Genomic DNA, 26,744 nt, shown 5'->3' with positions numbered 1-26,744 from the left:
ATTCTTCCCTTTGATTAGTGTTCATATTTTTAACTAGCATCTTTGTTTTCCCTAAATTTATTTTTAATCCAGATACTTGGCCATATTGATTAATCATATTCATTAAAACCTTGCTAGATTCCTGTGGTTGGGTTAATGTTATAACCAAATTGTCCGCAAATGCACGTAATCTATATTCTTGATGCCTAATCTTGATTCCCTGTAAATCATCTGATCCCCATATTTTATTCAACAATAATTCCAGGGTTATAATAAACAATAATGGGGATATGGGGCAACCCTGTCTTGTACCTTTCTTGATTTTAAATGTGTCTGTTAAACTTCCATTGACTATGATTTGTGCTGTTTGTTCCTGATATATTGCTTTAATTGATTGTAAAAAGTACTCACTTATTTGCATCTTTTGAATTATTTTCATTAAAAATTGCCAGTTCACTCGATCAAAGGCTTTCTCGGCATCCAAAAATATAAGCGCTGGAGGGATTTGATTATTCTTTCCCAAGTATTCCAGTATATTAACAATTTGTCTTACATTACTTCTCATTTGTCTCCCTTGTATAAAACCGGTTTGATCGAGTTGGGTTCACATTTGAAGGTTCTGATATGATATTATACCCAATAAAGAGAATCTTTGAGAAGAGTTCCGGTCTCAGAGTTCTGACTTGGTTGGGATCATGACTCGGAACCATGGCAGTAAATGGAAGTAGACAAACAAGTTGGAATCCCTCAATTTTTACTCAACTATTTGGGCCAAGGAGGAAACGGAGTTAACTCTTGCCTTATACACCTCTTGCTTGGCTTACTGCAATAAGCTGAATGTGGGTTCTTCTTGAATTTGGTTGCTTCTTGCAGACGTTTCATGACCCAACCAGGGAACATCATCGGTGTATTCTTCCTCAGTGGCTTCATCATTCATCAGTGGCACTGATGACGTTCCCTGGTTGGGTCATGAAATGTCTGCAAGAAAAAAACCAAGCTGAGAGAGCACCAAGGACCCCTCATTTCAGTGCTGAGTTACAAATACTCTCCTTCATTGGTAAGCTGCACGCAGAGCTTCTCTTGAAGATCACTTAGAAGCTACATGGGAGTCCACAAAGGCAGGGGTGTGGGTATTCCCCCCCCCCCCCCATAGTTCATGGGCTGCAGTGGCTCCCAGTAGGCTGCTGTGCACACTGCTGGTTATGCTCTGGCTGGGGAATTCTGGGGGTTGAAGTCCATGGGTCTTGCCTTGGTTGAACACCCCTGGGCCATGTTATGTGTGGGACTGTCTGTCTCCTTACATCCTCCCTTCCCACACATTTTTTTTCCAAATTGGGCATGTTCCAGATCCTTCACAATGACCCCTTCTCAGAGAGTAGGGAGAAACCGGAAGCATCATGGCGAGGCCTGCTGGAAAAATAGTGGGCTCCGACGAGCTCCACAAAAATTCAGCCGGACAAACCGAGGTTGGGTGGTCTTCAGAAGAACCATTCTGTAGGGACGGGAAAGAAGGGGAGGCATCTCGGACGACCAAGAGGAACCGTAAAGTTCCTCGGTAGGTCAGAGAAAATTCTTCGGACTGACAATGGGGGCGGCAGCCATTTCCAAGTGACCGCTCTGAAGCTGGTGTAACCGGACTTAAGTTTTTGAGTAGGAGCATTGTTGGAACCGAGTGCTTGAACCGGGTGAGTGATTGGCCAACTCACAGTAAAAGAAAACTTTGAATTTGGACTTAAAAAGAGTCCTGGAGCTGAACTGGTGGCCTTTTGGAAATACCATGGAGGAAGAAGGATAAAGCGGAGGCTAAAATACTGAAGCCCAAGAAGATTCTCGCTTTTATTATTGGATTTGGAGAAACTAAAAATAATAAAAGGAAAGAACCCAGGGAATTTTTTTTTCTTTTTATGTGGATCTAAAGTGTTTTTGACAGTTTTGACAATCAGTTGGTTTCAGTGTATTGCGGATTTGAGAGAGCCATCTCACAAGTAGGAAGAGAGTACTACAATACTTTGTGAAAGATAAAAGGGAAGTGCAGCTGTGAAACTTGTACCGGAAAAGATAATTTGGAACTGTGAGAATTGCTAAGGAGTGTTTGTTTTTCTACATTGCTCGGTGGATTTCCTGTCCGTGGAAGATAATAAATTTTCAACTTGGATTGGACTAATATTAGAATTGGACATTAGAATTGGAAACAAAATTTTAAAAAAAAGATTGTATGGACTTTAAATTCTAATTAAATGTTATATAACCCCAAAGTCTTAAAAATGTTGTTACATTTGTTAAATTGGCAATATGGAGCCTTGGATGTATGATGAATTATTTGAGATTTTAAAAAATGTGTGTGAAACTTTAAAAGGCAATAAAAAGTCAGAAATCCGGCTGGAGCACACAGATCAGGAAACAGGAGAGGAGGGGGTAAAAGAGAGCATAAATGAATAACAAGAAAATAATAAGAAGAAAAAGGAACTGAAAGTAAAAAACAACAACAGATGATTTCACTGGGAATTACAGTGGCACAAAAGGGGTAGACGGGGGAGTGTCCCCCCCCCAAAAGAACCAATCAAACAGCAAAGGGGGAAATACTGGGAAGAGACTAGGAAACACCCTGGGGGAAACTACCTGAACAATAAAATTAAAAGTGAGAAAAAGGGTTCAGAAGAAAAGATACAATAATTATAAAAAGAAAAAAGGTGCAAAAAGAAGCTAAGAATGGATTAAAAGAAGAAAATTAATAAGAAGTGGAATCTTTGAAAGACCAAGAGAAAATGGTTAAAGAGGAGGAGCTAGGGAAATAAGGTACATACTAGGAGATTAAAGGGAATTGTATTAATATTATTAATGGCGGATAGTTAATTAAGATGTAAGGTAATTATACCAACATTATTAATTGTAGACAATTGAATTGAATTGAATTTATTGCATTTATATGCCGCCCTTTCCCCCGAAAGGGACTCAGGGCGGCTCACAATCCAAGTCAGGGAAGGGGATACAGATAAGGGATAAAAAGACAAACAAAACAATACACAATTTAAAAGCACACAACAACCATACCATTCGAGGGAGGGGGCAACAGCTCTTTAGCCCCAGGCCTGTCGGAACAGCCAGGTTTTAAGGGCTTTGTGGAAGGCCTGGAGGGTGGTGAGGGTTCGAATCTCCACGGGGAGCTCGTTCCCCTTAATTAATTAAGTTAAATGTTCTTCATGTAAAAATCGACTGTGATGATGTATGTTGCTTACAGCAAAATAGACCAAGAGATTAAATGTGAAATGGCAGTTTGGTTTAACTTTGAAGATAATTTAAAAGAAGAGATAAAGATGAAATGTTAAAGAATGGGATGGGGAATTCAAGAACATATTTAGCGATGGAGTTGATGTTAGAGAGATTAGAAATTAAGAGCGATTAGTGATATTGTTTATGTATTAAGAAATAAGTTTAAGATAAAAAATATGGAACGCGAGTAAGATGGCTGAAATTGAAAACAGATATGTAAAATGGATTATGTATATGAGAGGATGGGAAAGAAAAGATCTGGACAACACTTTGTTCATAAATTATGTAAAAATTTGCAATAAAAAATAAAAACCTTTGGGGGCGGAAGAGTAGGGATTTGCGGGTTGTCCCCCCCCCCCCCAATCTTTAATACAATTTATGTTCATTCCAAAAATGTTTTGTTCCCTCGATGTTAAGAACATTGTTTAGATTTAATTGCCTGTGTTCCTAAAACAACCCTTGTTTCATCTCAACTGAGGTCTCCCAGCCTTTAAAATAAAACAAGGCCAAAGAAATTGGTTCAAAAGCCCTGTGCTGCCTTTCTCTTCTTCCCCAGATAAGGCCTTGGAAGCGGTGATGAAATGTTTGGGACCTCGCATTGTTGAACACATTCACAAACAAGCCTTCGGCCAGGGCTTTTCAGGAGGCAGAAGAGCATCGCCCGATGGTGAGGATGGGAAGTCCGGAAATCCTAAAGTTTTCCCGAAACCGTCCAAGAGAGAAGGACATTCCCGACACAGCTCCTCCGATAGTAAAAGTAAGGTTGCTGAGGCTCCTGAGGGCCCCAGCAAAGAAGAGACCGCAGCCGAGGGGAAATCTAAGAAATTGCCTTTGGGAGCACCACCAGTGAGTGAAGCGGATATTCTGGCCAGTAAGGTAGGTCATCCGCATTTGGTTACGCTGTTTAGTCTTCCTGGGACAGCCCTGTCTCCTTCGTTTTAGTGGCATCTTCTAAGCCACACACTCCTTTTAGCAGTTTCAAGAAGGCTCCGCACCCATTTGCACTGCTCAGGTGACCCTGAGGACACAGATAAACTTCCAGGTCTCTCTTAAAAGTGCAAAGGACCAGCTGTCTGCAAGGAGTATAAATCCTTCCATTCCCCCCATCCAGTCAGAGCTGAAGAAGCTTCTTGGATGAGAAGCAAAATGTCTTCAAAGAAAAACTAGTAGCCTCTTGGAAAAAGCCCCTTTGGGATAAATATATCAGTATTGTCTCTGAGGTTCAGTGGATTTTTAGAAAATAGGCTTTTAACCACTGTTGTCCTGCTATTGGTTCCTTTGTTAGCTATGACTGCTTAGTTTTTTATTGTGTGTCTTATTGTGTTTGTATACAAGATTAAATGTGAAAAATCATGAAAATTTACCAAAAAAAATTTATTTGCAGTTTTGGAGTAAACCCAGGAGTATGGGGACTATTCTTCAAATATCTGACTTGCCAGAAGATGTTTTTACAGATCAAGACATTAAGAAAATAGTTCAGCCTTTTGGAAAAGTTAGTGACATATTAGTTGACCGTTGTAAGAAAGAGGTAAGCAGCTTCTTACATTTCTAATATGTTTAAATTTGCTGAAATTCTCCCCCCCCACCTTTTTTTTGTTGCAAAAATACATTCAGGTGGATATGTTTGAATGGTTCTATTATCGGAGGAAAATTCAAGATTGTTTGTATTTCTTGAATGCATAAATAGCAAATGTAGGCTGTTCACTTTCAGGGTAAACAGTTTTATGCAAAAATACAAAAAAAGAGGTAAGAAGCAAAACGAAGAAGATACGAAAGAAAGGACAGTGGTAGCCCTGATGATGGTCACACTACTTGGGTAGTGAAACGCCTGCAAGAAAACAGCCGAGTCAGAGAGCATCAAAGACCCCGTGATTGTTATTTTTTTAATTGTTCTTGTTACACCTTCAATATCTTAGATATTGGTTTTATATTTTCTTGCATTTTTCTTGACAAATCATTCCAATTTTGATTTTAATATTTGTATACTGCATTTTAATTATTGCTGGTTATTTCTGTTATTTGAATAGAAAGCTAGTACGTCACTGAAATAAAATATGAGTAGGATCTCCAATAAGAAACTTTCCGTTTTCTTTAGGCTTATCTTGAAATGAACTACAAAGAAGCAGTAATAGCAGCTGTCAAATACAATGAAACCTGTCCTGTCCTCATTAATGGCAGGCGGGTGAAGATAAGCGTGGCAGAAAAACCCAAGGCGCCTTCTATCCAGGTTAGCAGAGACCTGTTGTGAAAAGGAAAGTTTTGTGGCTTTGTTCAAAATATTTCCACATTGTCTTGAATTCTGCTTTTAATAACAAGGCAATTTGGACCGGCCTCCAGATTTCATACTTCCTCCCGTTGCTGCAATGCAAAACAGTTGCTTTGCTTTGCCCAAAATACCATCAAACATTCGATTCTGGGAATTACGATAATCTTCATCCCAACTGTTTTAAATCCACCAATGTGCTGTCCTCTTTAAGCAGAGGTTGGGACTCACCTATCTCCCTCTGACTCAGTTGTCAACTCTACCTGGTGCTACAGGTAATCCTCAACATACATTTCGTTTTCATTTCATTTCATTTATTATATTTCTATGCCGCCGTTTTCCCCGAAGGGGACTCAGGGCGGCTCACAACCCAAGTCAAGGGGGGGAGGGTACAAATAAGGAAAAGAAAAAAAACACGAAACAAAACAATACCACAATTTAAAAGCACACAACAACCATACCATTCGAGGGGGGACAAAGTTCATTAACCCCAGGCCTGTCGGAACAGCCAGGTTTTAAGGGCTTTGCAGAAGGCCTGGAGGGTGGTGAGGGTTCAAATCTCCACGGGGAGTTCGTTCCAGAGGGTCGGAGCAGCCACAGAGAAGGCCCTCCTCTGGGTAGTCGCCAGTTGGCACTGGCCGGCGGATGGAATTCGGAGGAGGCCTAATCTGTGGGATCTAATCGGTCTGGTGGAGGTAATTGGCAGCAGGCGGTCTCTCAAGTACCCAGGTCCAATACCATGAAGGGCTTTATAAGTGACGACTAGCGCCTTGAAGCGTATCCGGAGACCAATAGGCAGCCAGTGCAGCTCGCGGAGGATAGGTGTAACGTGGGTGTACCGAGGTGCACCCACAATACAATCACAATTGAGCTCAAACTTTGAGCTCAGTTGTGATTCTTCCCAAGAGGGACAGTTGTAAGTTTTGCCCTATTTTACAGTTGTGAATTGAATTGCTCTGTTGTTAAATTAGTAACACAGTTGTTAAAGGAATCTGGTTTTCTCCTTGACTTTGCTTGTCAGAAGGTCGCAAAGGGGCATCACAGACTCCAGAACTCTGCACGTGTCATACTGAGTCAGTTGCCACGCATCCAAATTTTGATCACGTGACCATGGGGGAGTGCTACAACGGTCGCAAGTGTGGAAAATGGTCATAAGTCACTTTCTTTTAATGCCGTTGTAACTCCAAAGATTCACTTAACACTTCACTGTTACTAATTTAACAACTGCAGTGAGTCACTTAACAAGTGTGGCAAGAAAAGTCATAAAATGGGGCAAAACTCAACTGTCTTCCTTAACAGCAGAAATCCTGGGCTCAGTTGTGTTTGCAAGTCAAGGACTATGTATATAGAGCAGGGGTGAGCAACTATAGCCCCTTTACAACATGCGGACTTCAACTCCCAGAATTCCCGAGCCAGCATGCCAGTCCACAGGTCATGGAGAGGCCATAGTTGCCCAGCCCTGGTATAGAGATACTTTGATTGGTTTAGCTGTCAAAAATCTGAGAGTTGCTTTTTCTCCTTCCCAAAAAAATAACATTATTAAATTTAAAACAAGCAGCTGTATTTCTTTTTGCAGAGCCTAAACGTCGTTTCCTTTTATTTTCAGAGCAAAGGAAATGAGAAGAAAGTTCTTCAGAATACCAAGGATTCTGCCCCGAATAATAAGTAAGACCCATTAGCTACTCTGGACTCCCAAATGCTGCTGGACAACTTTTTGACGTGAACCTTCCAAGATGGAAATGAACTCAATCCTTATTTTCTTCTTTTTAGGAAAGAGCAAATGGCATCTCAGGTGAAAAAAGGGACTTCGCTCTCTTCTGCCCGTGAGTTTTTCAATTTTTAAGCTAGTCTCTCTCTCTCCCTCTCCCTCCCCTTCCTCTGCCCGTGTGTTTTCCTGAATCTTCAACCCCAAATTAAGATGGACATCTGATATTTTTTAAACCTAAGCCAAACAATCTGGTGACCAGGGGCTGCTTGGAGGGAGCTGCATACAGGGCGGGGCATAACCTTTTCCTAGGGGGTCACAGCAACACTTGTAATAACAACACAAATAATTCATACACCATTCGAAAGCCCATCAAAAACTGAGTTTATTGACACGATTTAATAGTCAGTATGACCACCATTAGCCCTTCGAACAGCATTCAAATGAGGTGGATAAGAACACAACAAATCTTCAAACAGTTCCGTTCGATTTTCCAGATTTTCCAGAGGGCGGGGCATAACCTTTTCCTAGGGGGTCACAGCAAGATCGACAGCAGTTTACAACTTCCGCGACACCTCATTTTAAAGCCCATAAAAAACTGAATTGAATGAGCTATTAAATGTTAAATTTGTTTCGGTTGAAACTTTGAGAATGAATTTGGAAACTGTGTTGAAAAATCTGGAAAATCGAACAGAACTGTTTGAAGATTTGTTGTGTTCTTATCCACCTCGTTTGAATGCTGTTCGAAGGGCTAATGGTGGTCATACTGACTATTAAATCGTGTCAATAAACTCAGTTTTTGATGGGCTTTCGAATGGTGTATGAATTATTTGTGTTGTTATTACAAGTGTTGCTGTGACCCCCTAGGAAAAGGTTATGCCCCGCCCTGTAGAGATGGGTAGGAGCTGTTCTTGTGGGGGAGGCCGATCCTGCAGAGTGGTGACTTATACAATTAGTGCTAGTGGAGAAGACTTTCTGGATAAAGACAGAGTGGCCAACATTTGCAGAAGGGAGGGTGGAGGTTCATTCTCCAACCCTGTGGTTGGTCTCCGAATGGTCTTGTTACAAGGCTAGGTAACATCTTCAGCAGAGTTTAGGGAATGTCATTGTTGGTGTTCTTCTGCTTATAAGCTCTTAATAACCTCCACCCTAATTCTACACCCGAGCTACAGATATTCACCACCAGTGCAAACTTTCAGGAGTGGTTTGTTTGGCTGATGTTTGGTTTTGTGGTTGGTGAGAAGGGAGTGTCTTGAAGAAAACCATAGATTCATAGGGCTGGAAGGGACCTGGGGTGGTGGTGGTGGTGGTTCCTGGTTCAACCTCCTGCCCAAGGCAGGAAACCTCACACCAGGCCTGTCAAACTCGCTGACCTGCCCTTGTCTGGCTTAGCCAAGGGGGGAAAGTCCCAATATGTCAATTGACGCTGCCATGACAACGCAGGTTTGACACCCCTGCCTTATACCCATCCTGCACAAATGCTTGTCTGGCCCCTTCTTGGAAACCCACAGCTCCAGGAGGCAGCCTGCTTCCTTGATTAATCGTCCTCACTGCCGGGAAACCTCTCCTTAGCTCCCGGTTGCATCTCCTTCTGGGCAGCACATTATATTTTTATGGTGGGTGTTTTAATCTTACCAGGCAACGTATCCATCAATAGATGTTTAGCTATTGACACGACAAACGTTAAAGTGCATGGGCTTTGGATAAAGTTCTTTAACTCAGTGTTTCTCAACCTTGGCAACTTGAAGATGTCTGGACTTCAACTCCCAGAATTCCCCAGCCAGCGAATGCTGGCTGGGGAATTCTGGGAGTTGAAGTCCAGACATCTTCAAGTTGCCAAGGTTGAGAAACACTGAGTTAACTGAATCTTAAAAGTTCCCAAGTACAAAAAACAGGGCTGATTTAATGCCGTTGTCCCCGTAACGACCAGTGCTTTATCCGACCACAGCTAAAACGGATGCCAAGAAACCCGGGAAAGTTGTCAAAAGCGGGGAGACCAAGGCAGCCCCCAAAGCCAAGAAAATTGCAGACGGCAAGAAACCCAGCACCGTAAAAGAGAACAATGCGGCCGAACCGGCATCCTTGGAAGAGGGGAAAAATCCTCCCAAGACGAAAAAACCTGCCGAGTCCCTCAAAGCCCTCGACTCCAAGGCCAAGGAGCCCCCCAAGGCCAAGGAGCCCCCCAAGGCCAAAGAGCCCCCCAAGGCCAAGGAGCCCCCCAAGGCCAAGGAGCCTCTGAAGGCCAAGGAGCCCCCCAAGGCCAAGGAGCCCCCCAAGGCCAAGAAGGCCATTGAGCCCAAGGACAAAGAAGGCCCGAAGGCCAAGAAGGGGGGGGAAGGCAAAGCAAAGGAGCCCCTGAAGGCCAAGAAGGCCACGGAGGCCAAGGCCAAGGAGCCCCTGAAGGCCAAGAAGGCCGTAGAAAACAAGAAGCCCGGGGAAGCCAAGGCCAAGAAGGCTGCAGAGCCCAAGAAAGCGGGGCAGTCGGACGCCAAAGAACCCCTCAAGGCCAAGAAAGCAGCCGAGCCCAAGGAGGCTCCCAAGGAGCAGAAGGCGGCGGGGGAGCCCAGCCAGGCCGGGGAATCTCAGGGCAAGGAAGCCAGCAAAGCAGCTGACGCTCCAGGTATCCTTTCCTCCAACTTCCCAGCTTCCTCAGGCTGGGCCTCCCAGAGCTGCTCCCTCTAGTCCCCTGCAGGCATGGCCGGGACCACCCGCCTTCTGGTGGGGAGGAACAGGGTGGGCAGCAGTGGGTGAAAAGAAGGCCGTGAGGTTGCCTGCCCCTCTGCAGCTGACAAACGCAGTGGCCTCTTCCAGGGCAGCTGGCTGGGGGCTCCTCTTGGGTTGGGCCTTGTGCACTGAGAGCGCCGGGTTTGGGACACCACCCCTCAGGCACGCTTGTAGCGGGGTGGGGGCGGGGGTGGGGGCATGCAAATCCCTTTCCACGGCAGTGGGAGAGAGGAAGGCCTGCAACTGTGGCTTTCCTCATTGGCAACTTGAGATTTGTAGACTTCCAACTCGCAGTCTTTCCCAGCCATCAGTTCTGCGAATGGAAGTCCACACATCTTAAAAGGGAGCGGAGGGTAGCCACAAACCCTGGTCTGTAGAGTTGGGTTTCTCGGCCACTTTTAAGATGGGTGGACTTCCACCCCCCCCCCCCCCCCCAGAATTCCAACTGGAAGAATGAGTCCCCGCTCCCCCCAAAGGAGCCTGCATGCTTCATTCCTTTGTCTCTTCAACTGGTATGAATTGTTTAATTAAAAAAAGAATTCTTTAAAAACTATGTTGCAGATAAGTCAGAGGCTGTTGAGAGTCCTGAAGCAGTTGAATCTTCCGGCAAGGTAACTTCCTCTATTTCTGTCCCCCTCCCCAAAACCCAGGAGACACCCCCCCCCCCGCATTTCTTCCTTGCAGCCAACCTATTCTCCTTTCCAGATGTATTTTTTTGGGGGGAGTTCACGTGATCATATTTTTGGCGCTGGGCAGTTGACCCACATTTATGCAGCAGTCACGTGGCCATGATTGATGACATTTGGGACGGGGGGGGGGGCTGTTTTACTTCTGGTTTCAAGCCAGTAAACCCCCACTGAGTACGATACGTCCGCTTAATGATCATGGTGTTTGTTAAATTATTTCAAAATTGGTTGCAGTCCCATGGTGACCCACTCAACGGCCACGATGACTTAACCACCATAATCCCCGGCTCAACTCAAGTCGTAAGCTGAGGACTACCTGTACCTGAAACTGAACTGGGGCACTCTCATTTCCAGCTGGCTTGTCCTACCAGCTCTCCTTAACATTGAATCCAAAAGCGTCCCCATCTTTTATCCCAGCTCAGCATGGGGGCCATCCGTAGGAGATAACTGGGTCCCTTCCCCTCCCCAAACAAGAGAGGCAGGAGCGTCTTTTCAGTGGGTAATAAGTGGGAAGAGTCAGAAGCCCCACTGGAGAAAATCCAGAGTGTCCTAGGACAGTGTTTCTCAACCTTGGCCACTTGAAGATGTCTGGACTTCAACTCCCAGAATTCCCCAGCCAGCGAATGCTGGCTGGGGAATTCTGGGAGTTGAAGTCCAGACATCTTCAAGTTGACAAGGTTGAGAAACACTGTCCTAACCACTGCTGGGGAATTCTGGGAGTTGAAGTCCAGACATCTTCAAGTTGACAAGGTTGAGAAACACTGTCCTAACCACTGCTGGGGAATTCTGGGAGTTGAAGTCCAGACATCTTCAAGTTGACAAGGTTGAGAAACACTGTCCTAACCACTGCTGGGGAATTCTGGGAGTTGAAGTCCAGACATCTTCAAGTTGACAAGGTTGAGAAACACTGTCCTAGGAGACCTTCAGCTGGCATAAAGTGCATCATTTGTAACTTAACTCTACAATTGTGCCATTTCAAATAATATTCGAGCCGTTGATGTACAGGCAGTCCTCCACTTAACAACCACAATTGAGCCCAAAATTTCTGTTGCTGTGAAACATTTGTTAAGTGACCTTTTTACCCCATTTTATGACCTTTCTTGCCATAGTTGTTAAGTGAATCACTGTAGTGGTTAATTTATTAATCCGGTGGTTAAACGAATCTCCCTTCCCCGTTGACTTTGCTTGTCAGAAGGCCCCAAAAGTTGATCCCCAAGGACACTGCAACCGTCATGAATATGAACCAGTTGCCAAGTGGCTGGATTTTGGTCACGTGACCCTGAGGATGCTGCAATGGTCATAAGTGAAAAATAGTCCTAAGTCACTTTTTTCAGTTCCATTGTAACTTTGAATGGTCACTAAACCAACTGTTGTAAGTTTCTCATTAAAATTTTTTTAATACTCTGCATTCAATTCTCTCTTAAACGTTCCCTCATTCCAGAAGCCAAAGTGCTTCATAGGATTATTTTTCTGAATTTCTGATTCAGATGTTGAGACTGGATTCCTGGGGCGAGAAAGGCTGGATGAGAGAGAGGATTTATTCCACCTGCCTCCATGCCAGCTTTTCCCTTTTCCAGGCGAGAGAAACCTCAACAGTCTCCCTACTGGGCCAAAAACGAATTCGCAGATTTATTAGTCTCCCATCTCGCCGCTTACGGCAACTTGGAGCAGCTTTGCAGCACCCAGAGAAGATTCCAGAGGGCAGACCAGGAGGGGAGGAGCCAGGAGAATATTCAGCTTTGCCCGTAAAGATTCGGATTTGTTATTTCTGTCTTTCCAGGATCCAGAAGAGATGTGTGTCGTGATGATTTCCAGTTTCCCCGAGACTGGGCTCAGTCTGGAGGAGATTCGAAACTTAACCAAGCCCTTTGGGAAAGTTAAAGATATTTTAATTGTGTCTTCGCATAAGAAGGTACTGAACAATCTGTACAGGTTGTTAGAAGAGGAAATGCACACACGCACACGCGCACACACACACACGTTCGTTTGTTCATTCTTTATTAATTAATGGTTGAAAATGATTAATTTTTCCTCCCAGGGCCAATATTTGGAACAAAGAAGTCCTTTGGTTTCAGGTCACTGATAAAAGTTGTGTGTGTGTGTGTTGTTTTTTTTAAAGGCATACGTAGAAATAAGTCGCAAATCTGCAGATTCCATGGTGAAATTTTATACCTGCTTCCCAATGTGGGTGGAAAGGAACCAGCTCTGCATTTCTCTGGTCCCTGAGCTGAAGGATCTAAATGAGGTCAGTAAAAAATATTTTTTATTGCATTTATTTGCCGGCCATCTTGCCACAAGGCGACTGACTGTTCTTAAATGGTGGTTAAAGAATAAACTAAACAAAAAGTGGCTAAGGTCGGAAACCTTAAACACTCAAAGAGCCCCCCCCCCCCCCCCGGGGCCTGGTTCAATTTTGGAGCTGACTGCAAGTCCGGTGTCCTTTTTCTCTACTTGTCCTAACCCAAAACCCTATCAGTTGTGGAGCCAGCCGGTGACACGACAGAGGGATGAAAGAGCCACATGTGGCTCCTGAGCCGTGGGGTTGCTGACCCCTGATTTATATCATTATAATCCTAGGTTGGGGAAGGCTTTTTGTTACCAAACTCCATCATTGCTTCTAAATCTGTAGTTAGGTTTAGTGAATTGCAACAACTGAAGAGGACAGGATTTTTTGGCGGCTCCTAACTATCCAGTAAGGCTTCCGGGACAGTTGAAGATTGTGGTATCCTTGGGGAGGAGTGTATGTCCCAGGAAAATGGGGAAGTCAGTAAGAGGGAAAGGTACGGGAAAAGGTATATAAGGAAATTTATATGACCTACCAGCTCTCTCTCAGTGACTTTGGGCGGCTTACAGGAAAGCCCAATAGAAGGTCAATTTAAATATATATATATATATACTCCCCATCATTATCAATGATGATAACATTTAAATGAGCCCCTTGTTGGGCTCTCTATCAGCCTGGGCTCCCCAAGGCCTTTGGCAGAATCACATCTTCAGGGTCTTGGGAAAGAGTGTCAAAGTAGGAGCCAATTTTACTTCTACAGGGAAGGAGCCACTACGGGGAAGGCCCTTCTTTTTGGTCCCATCAGATGAACTTCCTTAAGTGAGAGGGACCCATAACATCTCCTGCCTCCCTGTTCTGTGAGGGTCATGTGGATGTTATCTGAGAAAAGAGGGTCCTTCAAATAACAAGGAGGGGCCCCTACGGAGAAGGCCCTTCTTCTGGGCCCCAGCAGATGGGCCTCCTTAAGAGAGAGGACTTGTAACATCTCCTGCCTCCCTACTCTGGCGGGTCAGGTGGATGGATGTCACTGGAAAAAGAGGGCCCTTCAAGGAACCGACTCCCAGGTCATGGAGGGCTTTGAAAGTGACAGCCAGCACTCTGAATTGGACCCAGAGATTGACAAATTAAGGAGATTGCCAGTAGATGATGGGTGATTAAGGGAGACTTTGTAAATTGATAAACACGGTCTTCTAATTGCCTAAATTTTCTCCGGCCCTTTCTTTTTTAGGAAATCATATTTACTGCGATGATTAAAGATGCAAATCCAAGCGTAAGTAACAAGAATTGTTCCTTAATACGTTGTTGTTTTTCAGTTCTGGGCCCTTGGGGTAGAGAAAGGGGTTACAAAAATAACAAAATAGTTTGGTTTTTTTTGAGAGGCGGGATACAGAAATACAGGAAACAACCATAGAGAGGAATGATAGAGCTGCATCAGTGGTGGGTTGCAGGTGGTATGCCCTGGTACGGGCGTACTGGAGCCAGCCCGGAGCACCGGATACCGTTCCGATACGGTGCTCCGGAGACCCCGCCCGCCTGAGCTCCTTACTGGTGTTTAAAGGCTGCTCTGCGCTTCTGTGCTGGCGCATGCCACGTACAGCGCCTGCGTGATGCTCTGTGGAGCAGCTGGAACGTCGCGGAGGCGGTAAGACGCAAGCACACACTGTGCGTGTCCATGAGGACACCGCCGGCCCTGTTCCAACCATACCGGTTGGAACTGGATTTGCAACCGACCACTGAGCTGCATATAAGATAGAGATTCACCCGGCATGTGTGGCCGCCCCCTCTCTGCCTCCTGGGTATAAGACACCCCTCCATTTTCAAGTACACATTTGAAAGAAAAAGCAGTGTCTTGTACACGGAAAAATACGGTATATACTGAGGAAAAGGAGTCTTTGCAAGGGTCAGCTGAGTCGCATTAAAGACCCCCTGCCCATTTGGTGTACTCGCCTTCCCTTTTCCCCAGGTGAACACGGAGACTCTGTACACCCAGTTTGTGCATCTGGGGAACCTGCCGGATGTGGGCTACTCCGAGCTTGAAATCCTTTGCGTCGGCCTTCGCTTTGGACGAGTGGATCATTACATGGTCATAACCAACAAGAACAAGGTGACCCTTCTCTTCTACAAAGGCCAATAGCTGTAGGCTGAGGAAGAATGGCAGAACCCGGGGGAGGCGGAGTGGAGAGGGGAATCAGCCCAGAATCCCTACGTGCCCCCCCCCAAATTCCATTGAGCCTGACTCCAAGCAGGGGCTAACCAGGGATTGAGAAGATTCCCTGGGTGTCTTTTACGGCTTTTAGCAATAACTCTGCATGGGCCGGCTTTTTTGTGCATTGCTGCTAAGCAAGACAAGTTGTTAAGTGGGTTTCCCCCCGTTTTACGACCTTCCTTGCCACGGTCGTTAAGCAAATCACTGCAGCTGTGAAGTTAGTCACACGGTTGTGAAGTGAATCTGGCCGCCCCATGGACTTTGTTTTTCGAAAGGGGATCACGTGACCCCAGGACCCTATAACCCAGAGGTCTTCAAACGCGGCCACTTTAAGACTTGTGGACTTCAACTCCCAGAATTCCCCAGCCAATTGGCTGGAGAATTCTGGGGATTAAAGTCCACAAGTCTTAAAGTGGCCAAGTTTGGGGGACCCCTACTATAATTGTCATAAATAGAAAAGGGGTCCATAAGCCACGTTTTTCAGTCTTGTTACTTCAAACGGCCATTAAATGAATGGTTGTAAGTTGAGGACTACCGGTGTAGACTCTCCCTCGGCTTCAAGGAACGCTCCTCATCAGCTTGGGGAGAGTATTTAAAAACCTTCTTCAAGAGTTGGAAAAACTCCGCCGCTCTTTTAAAGAGCCCCATCCGACTCGCGCAAAGCTTTCCTTTTGAGGGGTGGGTGGGAAGGCAGTCGCCCCCTCCAAGGTTCACTTGGGAGAAACGCAGCTCCTCCCATGTTCATTTTCTGCCCTTTGAATTTTGAAGGCCATTTTCCAGCTGAACAGTGCCGAGTCTGCAGCGTCCATGTGCCGCTTCTTAAAAAAGTATCCTTACAGTTTGGGAGAAGTGGAGTTGACCGTTGCCCGTTCGCCCAGAGTAGAACCTACAGCTGTAAGTTGTCTTTGTTTATTGAGCCTCTTTGAATTCGTTTGCAGCCCTTCATGTTCAGGATGGCTCCGAATGCAGAGAATGCTTGCAATTTTTAATGTCAGCATGTTGGTATGCAGGTGTTAGGTGGGTTTTGTTGTTGTTGTTGCCATGCGAAGGGTGTTTGGCTGGAAATTTGCCATCTGGGCAGGGTGGAATGTAGCTTGCAGAATTCATAACCAGGATTTGTTAATGAATGTCCAATGATTTTCCAGCTTTTTTTCCATGTAGACAGTCACGTCATTATACTGTTTCTTGCATATCAAAAAAGCTGAACTTTTTTTTTAACAGGCTGATGCTGTAAAAAAAGAAGTGAAAAAGCAAGAAGCAGGCCAAGAGAGGTATTTTTTCATTGATATCCAAAGGATGTGTGTGTATTTGTGTGTGTGTGTGTGTGTGTGTGTGTGTGAGTGGGTGGGTGAGTAAGGGGGTGGTAGGTGTGGGATGGGATGGCAGAGATTTCAATTGTGACCGAATAAAACAAAACAGAATTCTATTTTTTTTTTCCTTTTTGTGCTAAGCCTTGAATTCTGGCTTTTAAAAACCAACCCCCGCCCCTTCCCTCATTCCTTTGCCTCGTTCTGCACCTGGCATGAAAGAATAAATGGGTTTTTCAATGCATGCATGTTCGTCTTGGTTGTGTTTTGTTCCTGGGACACAGGTGAGCCCCGAGAAGTGACACCACCACCACCTGTCACCATAGGTATCCGACCCACATTTTTGAATGCCAGTGCTTTTTAAATCCTGGTGCCTATTCATGCCTTCTGTTAACATGATTCGTTTTTCTAAGTTGGTTGACTTGGGACCTGGGATATGTGACTTTATCAAGCCGTTTGAGTGCAGCCCAGGAGGTCACAAACTGGGCTGCCATCCTCTAAATTCTGCTAAACAAACTGCTAAATTACGTTCAGAGGTTAAAACACTTCAAAGGAGAGGTAACACAACGTTCAAATAGTCGTATTGGGACTTAATTTATATATTTATAAGGGGACAAAGATATTTTAATGCATAATAAAGGGACATTTTCCTTTCAAAATGTCTTTTGTAACCCCAAACCCATCTCTTCCCTAGTTTACTTTAGATAACGTAAATATAATTTGCCTATCTATATATTGTAGATACACATTTAAAATAAATGTACTTCAGGCAACCAGAACCTTTGAAACGATATCTGTGGTGTTCGCTAACTATATGATGATGTAGACTTGGAGCAGGTTTTGTGTGTATTTTATTTTACCACAACTAATAAAATACTGTTTTTAGAGTACTTACTTCTACACATCCAGCCTCTTGAGGAGTTGATGGTCTCTGCATGTTGCCTATGGAGAGCACTGGCATATGGGCACTCTGGTCCCTTCTCCTGTAAATGTCTCGGTATTTCCCATCAGAAAAGGCTTGGATTTCTGGGTTAAACCGGGAGCAGCTACACTCCGGGGTGACTCTCCATGAACAGTTCCATGTTTTATTGCCTCTTTTTGCCTGTTCTGCCAAAGGGAGGGAACAAGTACGGCTGCTAGGTATTCCAAAGCTGTTACTTTCTAAACTTTTCTTTTTGGGCATTTCAATTTAAAATGGAAGAACCTCCGTGTTAACTTATATAAAGCAGGGGTGTCCAACTTGGCAACTTGAAGACTTGTGGACTTCAACTCCCAGAATTCCCCAGCCGGCCTTGCCAAGTTGCCAAAGTTGGACACCCTGTTGTAAATGCTGCTTCTTACACTGATTGCAGATGAAAGTAAGAAAATATTGGAAGCCGTGGAAACAGAAAGAAAGCTTAATTTTTCTTTTGCCTTGTTCTTATCAATAGAATTTTGGGAAACCCTGGAGAAACATATTTATGGCTTTGTAGTCGGTCAGGCATGCTTGATGAAACCTTTCCAGCATTTGCCAGCAATTGCCAATGGGTGACGCAGACGTGATGAGCAGGTCCTCTTCTCGATGCGGGGACCTGGCATCTGTCCTGAGTATATTTTTTTCTGCCCCGTTTCTCCCCCCCCCTTCCCTCCCCTCCCACCAAAGAAAGCAGAACAAAATGACTGAACAATGAACTGAATTTCGAGCTGAGAACAAGAGCTCCATCATTGGAGGTTTTAAAGAAGAGGCTGGACAAGCACTTGTCTGAAATGATCTAGGGTCTCCTGCTTGAGACCCCCAAGGTCCCTTCCAACTCTGTTATTCTGTTAAGTTGGCTTCCAAACAGATTGGTTCTGTTTTATTGCTCTCTCTGGATTGTCCTTTTCATTCAGTTCCTCAGTAGTCCGAAGAGAAGGGGCTGCCTTAGTGTCAGAACACGAATGCGGAACAAGCTCTTTAATGCTCCCTGAAATCAAGAGGACTTGTCAAGTTCCTGCAACTTTTATTTTTATTTTCTGGTTTTCCCATACATCTTCAGCACGTTTTCTTTCTTATTTATGAATCCTAGTTTTGTTATACTTTGTTTTTATCAAATGATTTCAGATTTGCAAGGCATCCCAACCACCCAAGGTTTCCCCCCCCCCCCCCACTTAAAATATCATTCTCCCAAGCGAATTGTCCAATTCCCGTATTCCTTGAAAGCTATTTGAAATATTCTTGGGAGGTTGCTTATGAACAATAATGCTCTTTGATTAAAGCGATTGAATGGACTTTGAACAATGTCTTCATCCTTTTTCCAGAAGAAAAGGAATTCAGTGCTATTTACTTTTATTGGTGAAAAGCAAAAAAGGGAGGGGGATTTTGCACTCATCTTTGGAAATCTTTAGTTTAAAAACCTGCTTTTGCAGGACTGCTATTTATCATTAACACTTACCTTGCAGCTTACCTTTCCACCTATATTATGTAAGATGCTTGTTTGGGAAAGGGTATCTCTCAGGATTGAACAGTGTGCCTAGAATATCAGCGTCATTGAATGGGCGATCACAGCTCAAAAGTCCCAGCCAAAGCTTGAACAGATTTTGATTCGGCTTTGGAATCTCGTTCAGAACGGAGTCAGTCTGACTTCTCTTTAATCCATCCTTCTGTGGTCATCGTCTTCTTCTTCTTTGCTGGCTGTTGGAAAAGCCAAGCCCCATTTGAAAGAGCAGAGATTGGCAGTTCTGTTAGAGACCAGATCGCGATCTTTTAAAATCGGCCCTGCTTTTATCATTTTTTGCAGAAGATTGCGAGAACTTCTCCCGTGATGACAAAGGCCTGTGAAGCTTGCAATCAATCAGTTCATGTCTGATTCTTTTACCGATTCTAAGGAGAACTGAAGGGTTTTTTGGGGGGAGGGGGTGTTATGCACAACTGTCTACTATTCTGTCTGGTTTGTGTTTCTTGTGCCAGCCCTACACACAACAATTCCTGCCCATGATCCCGTTTCAGTGTCCTGTCATCATCTATTGTAGTGATATCGAGACTCCAGCCCTTTTCCCTAAATAATCCACACTGTCCTTGGAATCATGAGATAATGGCAGATGGTTGTTCCAAAGGGAGGGAGTAGGGAATGGAAGATCTCCTTAGAGCCTTCCAGAAGGCATTTATTTGGCTGAAAACGGTTGGGAAATAAATAAACAAAAACAGGCTTTCAACCAGGGCTGTTGAAACTGCTTATATTTTTGAAAATGGTTCTCTGCAGTATTATCCCCTACATTTGTCTCATAATTCAGGTTTCCTTGGGAACTTTCTGGCACTTGGGATCCCCTTTTACACGTGGATATTTCTGTTCCCCTTGGAAGTGTCCTGACTCATTTGGGCTCAGCCCGCTGAGCCTGTGGACAAATTATTAACATTTCTGTTCTCAGTTTAACTCGTTCACAATCCGAGCACAAGTTCTCTTGTGTATTTTGTTGTATGTGGGGTTTTTTTCCTCCCTGCCTTAAGTTCTAATCTTCTCAGCTCCGGGGTCACCCAGGGCATCTGTGTAGTGAGCTTTGGAGGAGCCCTTTAGGGTTTGCCTCCCATCATGGTAGGTAGCTTAGAAGCGTTTCCCCCACGCTTAAACCGAGGTTAGTAGAATAAGTTAGATCTCCCCATCCTAAGCCATTAGAGCCTCAGGAGATCCCAGCCGTTGGCATCAAGAAGTAATTGATAACTGTGGCATTCTCAACATAGCTTGATTTGTTCTGTTTTTTTAAATACATTTAGCCCTGACTTGAAAACAATTCCCGAAGGATCAGGAGTGGTGCCCCCATCTGCCGTTCCTCCCACGGAGGCCAAGGAAGACCGCGGGTCTGATCCGGAGGCTATCCCAGACACAGAGACTAAGCGCTTGGATAGCGAGAAGGGGGTAGGGGACGCGGCTTCCCAGCCCCTGAAGACGGAGGACTTGAAAGAAGACCCGGAAGCGTTAAAAGTAGACTTTGGGCTTGGAGCTCCAAGCCCAGGCCAGGATTTTGAGTCTCCAGACCTGAAACCCGAAGAAGCCGGCACTTTGTCCTCCTCTGCTCTGGTAAAGGAAGAAAAAAAGACTGATCCTTCTGACCCGGAATTGCCGAGAAAGGCCCCTCTGCCTGACGGAGAGAAGGCAAAGGAGGAATTAGGGAAAGCAGAAGAATTTCGCGGTGACGCAAACGAAGGAACCCCCGGAGCCCTCTCGGCCTCAGCCACGGAGGAAGAGACCAAGGCAGACCTCGGGCTGGGCTCCACCCAAGCTGCCCTGCAGGAAACGCCAAGCGCTGATCCTCTGTCCAGTAACAGGCTGGCTTCTCCAGAAGCAGATGCTACCGAACCCACCACCAGCTTAGCAGAGACACCTGCTCCCAAGGTGAAGGTGAAGGTGGAGGAAGAGCTGGAGGGCGCCTCTAGCGCCTCCCAAGCGAGTGCGGCGGTAGCCGAGCCAGCCGCGGCGGAAACGAAGGAGAAAGTAAAGGGGAGGGCTCAGCTGCTGCAGAGGGTTGAAGTGACCCTGGAGAAACTCCCGAAAGACTGGGCCTCAAGCGCTGAAGAAGTCAAACTGCAAGAGGCCCCAGAGGAGAAGGCCAAGGTACAGAAGCCCGAGGACATTGTGACGAAGACGCCGCAAGGTAAAGGACCGGGACCAGCGGAAGCCGAGGAATCCTGCACAGCGAGCGCGCAGGAGGCAGAGACTGTAGCCGACACAGAGGCCGCTCCTGCCGCCAAGGCTTTGAACCCACCCAAGACCAGACTTTCGGGTCGAAGGAAAGAGAAAAAGCCGCCCGGCAAGCCAGCTGCCAAGAGCCAAGGGGCGGCTGAGAAGACGCCGTCGCCAAAACCAGTGAGTCAGCAAAGGCCGGCGAGCGTCCGGTCCAGCATCCCAGATAGCGCCAAGTCTAAACTAAGCATGAGTTCGGTGGTGGTGGTTGCGTTAGGCGGTGGGAAGAGCTCCTCGCAGCAAGACAAGGACCCCCCGGCGGAGACCAAGGGGAGTCCCAAGCAGAGCCGAGAGCAAGACAGTAGATCCTCCAACCTCAAGCGGGATACCGGCGGCAATAAGGTGAGGAGGGGATTAAAGCGCTGGCTGGTCCCTAACCTTGACGCTTCTTCCAGTCCTTGAACGAGTCCCTGTCCCCTCCCTGTACGCGATTACTGCACTTGGCGCCACCAAACCGGTTGGCGCCATGCAGCGTCGGTTGGGAGGTGCGTTCGGAAGTGGCTTAAACCTGGAGGCGTTTGGCGGAAGGGAGGAAAGAGCCGGCTCTTCATGATGCAGATTTCTGAACGGACACGTGGTGTTTGTTCCTTCCTTCCACTGGCGGTTCCTGAGATTCTCCCGTTGCGAGCTGCGGCTTCTCGTGCAGCGTCCCGGCTGTTTTGCGTAGACTCCATCCTGAAGTCAGATAAGTTACCCGTAAAAACCACTGGTGCGCTGAATGCTCAGGTCTTAAGAACGATTGGCACGGTCTCAACTTGTAGTGTGTAAAGAATGCCACCTCTTTGATGATAAATTGTGCTCACGAGGCTGCTGTCCTCATTGCTCACCATCTTCCCATTTCTCCCCCCCCCCCAGGTGTCCGCTGAGAGAAATACCAGAAGCTCTAAAAACAATCCTAAACCCAAAGAGGTGAGCGAGTCAGTGAACACTCTTCTTTAGGCGTGGGTGGGGGTCAAACTTGATTTAATTGAGGGTTGCATCAGGGTGGTATTGACTTTGGGGCATGGGGGGGGGGACGTGGCCAGTTTGATGTCACTCATGTCGGGTATGGGCACAAATGACAGAGAGGGGGAGGAAGAGAGAGGAGAGGGAGACATAGATTGTCTCCATAGATTGGACGGACAGATGTATAGACACAGAAATAGACTCCAAAAAGACAAGCCAGCTGCCTATCTGCTTCTTTGAACCTATAAAAGATCTCCTTCGTTCTAGATCACCCTCTTAAGCAGGGATGGGCAGCTCTGGCAACTTTACATCCTGTGGGATTATGGGAGTTGAAGTCCACAGGTTGTTCAGTCCTTCCAAAGCATCCTCTGACTCTTGCGTTGCCTGCATGCTTCCTTTTTTTCTTTTTTGCCTTCTGATATCTGCCACAATGACATGTGTCTCTAAGTCGTTTACAGATCAAATGATGTAATACGGTGGGTTTGGGTTCCCCCCCCCTTTGTCTTTCTGTAGGAAGAGGAGCTTTTTCCATTTAATTTGGACGAGTTTGTGACCATGGATGAAGTTGTCGATGAAGCTGAGCCCCCTCAGCCTAGGAAGAACCCCGTAAGGGGCAAGAGGAAGGACCCCCCAAAGAAGAACCTTCCCTGCGAACCAGGCTCCAAGAGGAAGAAAGGCAAGGGGTTGGCCGCGGCCGAGAGCGAGGTCTCCTTCGTGACCTTGGATGAAATCGGAGAAGACGAAGGCGGGATGGGCCAGGCGGACCTTCTGAGCTTGGAAGCCATGACCGACGACGCCCAGGGGCTGGTCACGGTTGACGAAGTGAACGAAGAGGAGGAGCTGATCGATGAAGATATTAAAGACCCCCAGTCGCTGGTCACTTTGGACGAGATCTCCGAGCAAGAGGAGGTCGCTCTCCCGGAGGGGGCCAAGGGGGCTTTTGCTTCCGGGGAGAGCGAGCCGGACCTCAAGGCAGAGCCTTTAGTGACAGTGGATGAGATCGGAGAGGTGGAAGAGCTTCCCTTGAACCAGCTTTCCCACTTGAAGGATGAGGAGGTGCTCAAATGCTGCAAGGAAGACGAGAAAGGAGGGGTTGAAGACGCCGGAGATTTTCTCTCTTCCCAGATCCCGGACGATCCCAGCATTTTAGTCACGGTGGACGAGATTCACGAAGACAGTGACGACCAGCCCTTGATGACTATAGACGAAGTGACTGAAGACGATGAAGATTTCTTGGAAGACTTCAACCGCCTGAAAGAAGAGTTTAGCTTTGTTACCGTCGACGAGGTGGGCAGCGAAGAGGAGGAGGAAGAAAAACCCGGCACGTCTGCCGGCAGAAATTTGGAAGGAGCGACCAAAACGGCACCGGAGAAAAGAGCCGACGAGAACATCCAGCCTTCTGCGGACTCAGAAAACTTTAAAATTCCAGCCAACCCCCCGTTAGAACGGATGAAAAGCGTTCAGGGTAAACCTCTGGAGGGTGAAGCATCTGCAGCCCAGCCGGGGGGTCCTGAAAATGAGAAGCCCCTGGAAGAGGAGGTAGAGCTGCCCAGGGAAAAGATTGAGCTAGAGTGTAAAGAAAAGGAGGAAGGAAAAGACGTGGAGCAAACGGAGACACTCACCGAATCTGACGCCGGTTGCAAGCAGCTGCGGACAGATAGGAAGCGGGTCGGCCTCGAGGTGGAGAGGCCCTCCAAGAAGCAGCGAAAACTCATTGAGGAGCAGACCGGAAGCCTAAAGGTGCCCCTTCTCTCTGCAGAGCCGGTAGAGAACCAGAAGGAGCAGCCTTGCAGCAAGGGAAGCGACTCCCAAGAGGAGCAGCAACCGCTCGGTAAGGGTGCCTTTGCGTGGTGTCATGGTTCTGAGGCATGCCGTAATTAAATCATGAGCCTCGAGCCAAGCTTCAAAATAAATTCAATTACTTGAATTTAGAGAAGAGCCGAGGTGGCGCAGGGGTTAGGGTGCAGCACTGCAGGCCACTTCAGCTGACTGTTATCTGCAGTTCAGCGGTTCTAAACTCACCGACTCAGGGTTGACTCAGCCTTCCATCCTTCCGAGGTGGGTAAAATGAGGACCCAGACTGTGGGGACGATATGCTGACTCTGTAAACCGCTTAGAGAGGGCTGAAAGCTCTATGAAGTGGTACATAAGTCTAACTGCTATTGCTATTACTTATTAAGAGCAACTTGTCAGCGCACACCCAAGTGAAGCCAGCTCTGACCCCATGTAATTTACGGCCCAATTATGACCCTGTTTCCCCCCCCCCCTCCCTCCCCGGGGTGTGTCATAAATCACATTCTCCAAGGGAGCACTTTCGGGGCTGTAGAGATCACGCCCCTCCGGCTGTTGTAGGTAACTTAGGACACAGCCTTGAGAAAAGTATGCGTGGAATGTGTTTGTGCTGCTCCATCAGTTTCCCCCCCTTCTTGCCTATGGCAACTCGAGAGCAGGCCAGGGGTGCTTTGCGAGTTGACACGTAGCAGGTGTCGACCCTGGGGTGGGGGGTGGGGTGCAATATGCTGACTCTGTAAACCGCTTAGAGAGAGCTGTAGAAGCACCGTGAAGCGGTATATAAATCTCAGGGCTGTTGCTACTGTAAAGAAACATTGCACCCCCTTTTTTGGGGGGTGGCTGTCTGATTGGGGCGAGCCTTACTGGGGTTGGTTAATGGATCAGATAGAAGATCACAACTCCTTGCCCTCCCCCCCCATTTGTATACAGGTAGTCCTTAACAACAGTTTGTTTAGCAACTGTTCGTAGTTACAACGGCACTGGAAAAACTGACCTATGGTTCTCCACACTTACGACCGTTGCAGCATCTCCCCCCCGGTCACGTGATGAAGATTCAGACTTTCTTGGCAACTGACTCGTATTTATGATGGCTGCAGTGTCCCAGGTCACGTGATCCCCTTTTGTGACCAAGCCAAGTCAACCGGGAAGTCAGGACAAGCTCGTGTTACTAACTTCACTTAACAACCATGACAAGAAAGGTTGTAAAAGGGGGCAAAGCTCAACAAACATCTCACTTAGCGACAGACATTTGGGGCTCAATTGTAGTCCTAAGCCGAGGACTACCTGTAATACCTCAGAAGGCTCCGAAGCCGCCTCTTTATTTGCACATGATTGGAAATAGGAAAAAGGAAAATAAACAAAAGTGTCATGTCCAGGACCTCAGCCAAATCTATTCTGGATTACCATATTTTTCTGAGTAAGACGCACCTTCCCCCCCCCCCCAAATGAGGGTGAAAATTTGGGTGCATCTTATATACCGAATGTACCCCCCTCCCCCCTTTGGCTTCTGCCTCCCAGCAATTTACCTCCTTGTAGGTAAATGGGGGTTTCGGAGGCAGCAATGGGCTATAGCAATCCCTGCAGCCATTGAAAGTGAAACTTGCGAAACTGAAAGCGAAACTGAAAGCGAAACTTGAGAAACTGAAAGTGAAACTTGCTGTTTGCTCCAGGAGGCAAATTGCTGGGAGGCAGAGGCAGATTTTTTTTCTCTTGTGCTAATCAGGCTGTTTGCTGCAAAGAAGTCAGTCAATAACTATAAATGCCTGTAGAATGTTCAAATTATTAGTCTTAATTTTTTAAAGACTGCTTTATTCTTGTTCTAGACAAACTTAACAAAATGAAGAAGCTTTTTAAAATAAACGCTTGGTCTGAAGAGGCCCAGTGCTGTTGTATCTCCTTTTAAACAGCAGAGAATAATGTATCCTTCCAGAAAGCCACGTCAATTTTAACAGCATCTGTAGAAGTATAGTCTGAAAAGTAACACCACAAACAGTGTATATTGTCTGTATTGTTTGCTGTTTGTTGCAAGGAGGAAGATTGCTGGGAGACAGAAGCAGATTTCCCCCCCTTGTTTTCCTCCCCAAAAGCTAGGGGCGTCTTATACTTCGGAGCATCTTATACTCTGAACAAATATGGTAGCCTTGGTTCAGCACAATCAAAGGTTTTGGCCATTCCAGGTTTTAAGTGCAGGGAAGTCATGGAGGCTGTGAGGGACTGGATGAGGGGCAGCAGCCTTTGGCCGAACCCTGGCCGGAAGAAACGGCCTTGGGTGCAGGGGGCTTCACGATCCGGGACTTTAAACTCCTTTGTTCTGGATGGGGGGGGGGGGTGGCTCTGCCCCATACAGACCCAGCCTTTGCCTTGGGGTTCCTCCTGGACTCCTCCTGTACCAAGGCCCCACAGTTCAGCCCCCAGCTACAAATCTCTTCCAACGTGATTTTAGATGGTTTTTTGATTGGGAGCCGCGCAGAGTTGGTTGAAAGAGGGCGGCCATATTCAAATAAAAACACCCCAATCTATTGAGATTTCTGTCCCGACAGGCGACGGGGCGAGGCCTGCAGAGGACGCTGTGCCTGAAGCAACCGAAACGGAGGTGGAAGGAAGCCCAGCGGCCACTTCAGAGGAGGAGAGGAAGGGGGACGCTGTAGCGATACCATCCCCGAGCCCAGGGATTTCCGCAGAGGGCATGGCAGCTGGAGAACCACAGGCGGCACCCAAAGCAGCTGCCCAGAATCCTGAGCTGAGCTCTGACGTGGCCTTGGGAAAGGGCAGTGAGGCCGATCCTTTGCAGCCCTGCGAAAAGCCTTGCAGAGGTAGGAACCAGAGGGAGGGAGGGAGAGGGGGGGGCAGCACCATGGCCCATGCTTGGCCCCATTCGTGGCTCTGCCCT

General features: G+C 46.6%; 1 protein-coding gene across 1 annotated transcript in view; it reads left to right on the top strand.

Annotated features, from left to right (window-relative positions):
• Positions 1-26,744, top strand: part of ZNF638 (zinc finger protein 638) — a 45,808-nt gene that overhangs the window by 14,257 nt on the left and 4,807 nt on the right. Inside the window, exons 6-22 of the mRNA XM_087723885.1 lie at positions 3,806-4,125; positions 4,634-4,777; positions 5,345-5,476; positions 7,119-7,177; positions 7,283-7,335; positions 9,166-9,837; positions 10,503-10,552; positions 12,408-12,539; positions 12,747-12,872; positions 14,140-14,181; positions 14,875-15,015; positions 15,886-16,011; positions 16,339-16,388; positions 20,152-21,460; positions 21,974-22,027; positions 22,577-23,894; positions 26,395-26,667. Of these exons, the coding sequence (XP_087580011.1) occupies positions 3,806-4,125; positions 4,634-4,777; positions 5,345-5,476; positions 7,119-7,177; positions 7,283-7,335; positions 9,166-9,837; positions 10,503-10,552; positions 12,408-12,539; positions 12,747-12,872; positions 14,140-14,181; positions 14,875-15,015; positions 15,886-16,011; positions 16,339-16,388; positions 20,152-21,460; positions 21,974-22,027; positions 22,577-23,894; positions 26,395-26,667 (5,001 nt within the window). The remainder of the gene's footprint in view (positions 1-3,805; positions 4,126-4,633; positions 4,778-5,344; positions 5,477-7,118; positions 7,178-7,282; positions 7,336-9,165; positions 9,838-10,502; positions 10,553-12,407; positions 12,540-12,746; positions 12,873-14,139; positions 14,182-14,874; positions 15,016-15,885; positions 16,012-16,338; positions 16,389-20,151; positions 21,461-21,973; positions 22,028-22,576; positions 23,895-26,394; positions 26,668-26,744) is intronic.

This window comes from Thamnophis sirtalis, unplaced genomic scaffold (assembly GCF_051295495.1).
Source record: "Thamnophis sirtalis isolate CommonGarterSnake01/CBP01778 unplaced genomic scaffold, rThaSir2_p1.2 scaffold_10, whole genome shotgun sequence".
NCBI classification, from domain to species: Eukaryota; Metazoa; Chordata; class Lepidosauria; order Squamata; family Natricidae; genus Thamnophis; species Thamnophis sirtalis.
This window is presented reverse-complemented; position numbering and strand designations above follow the sequence as displayed.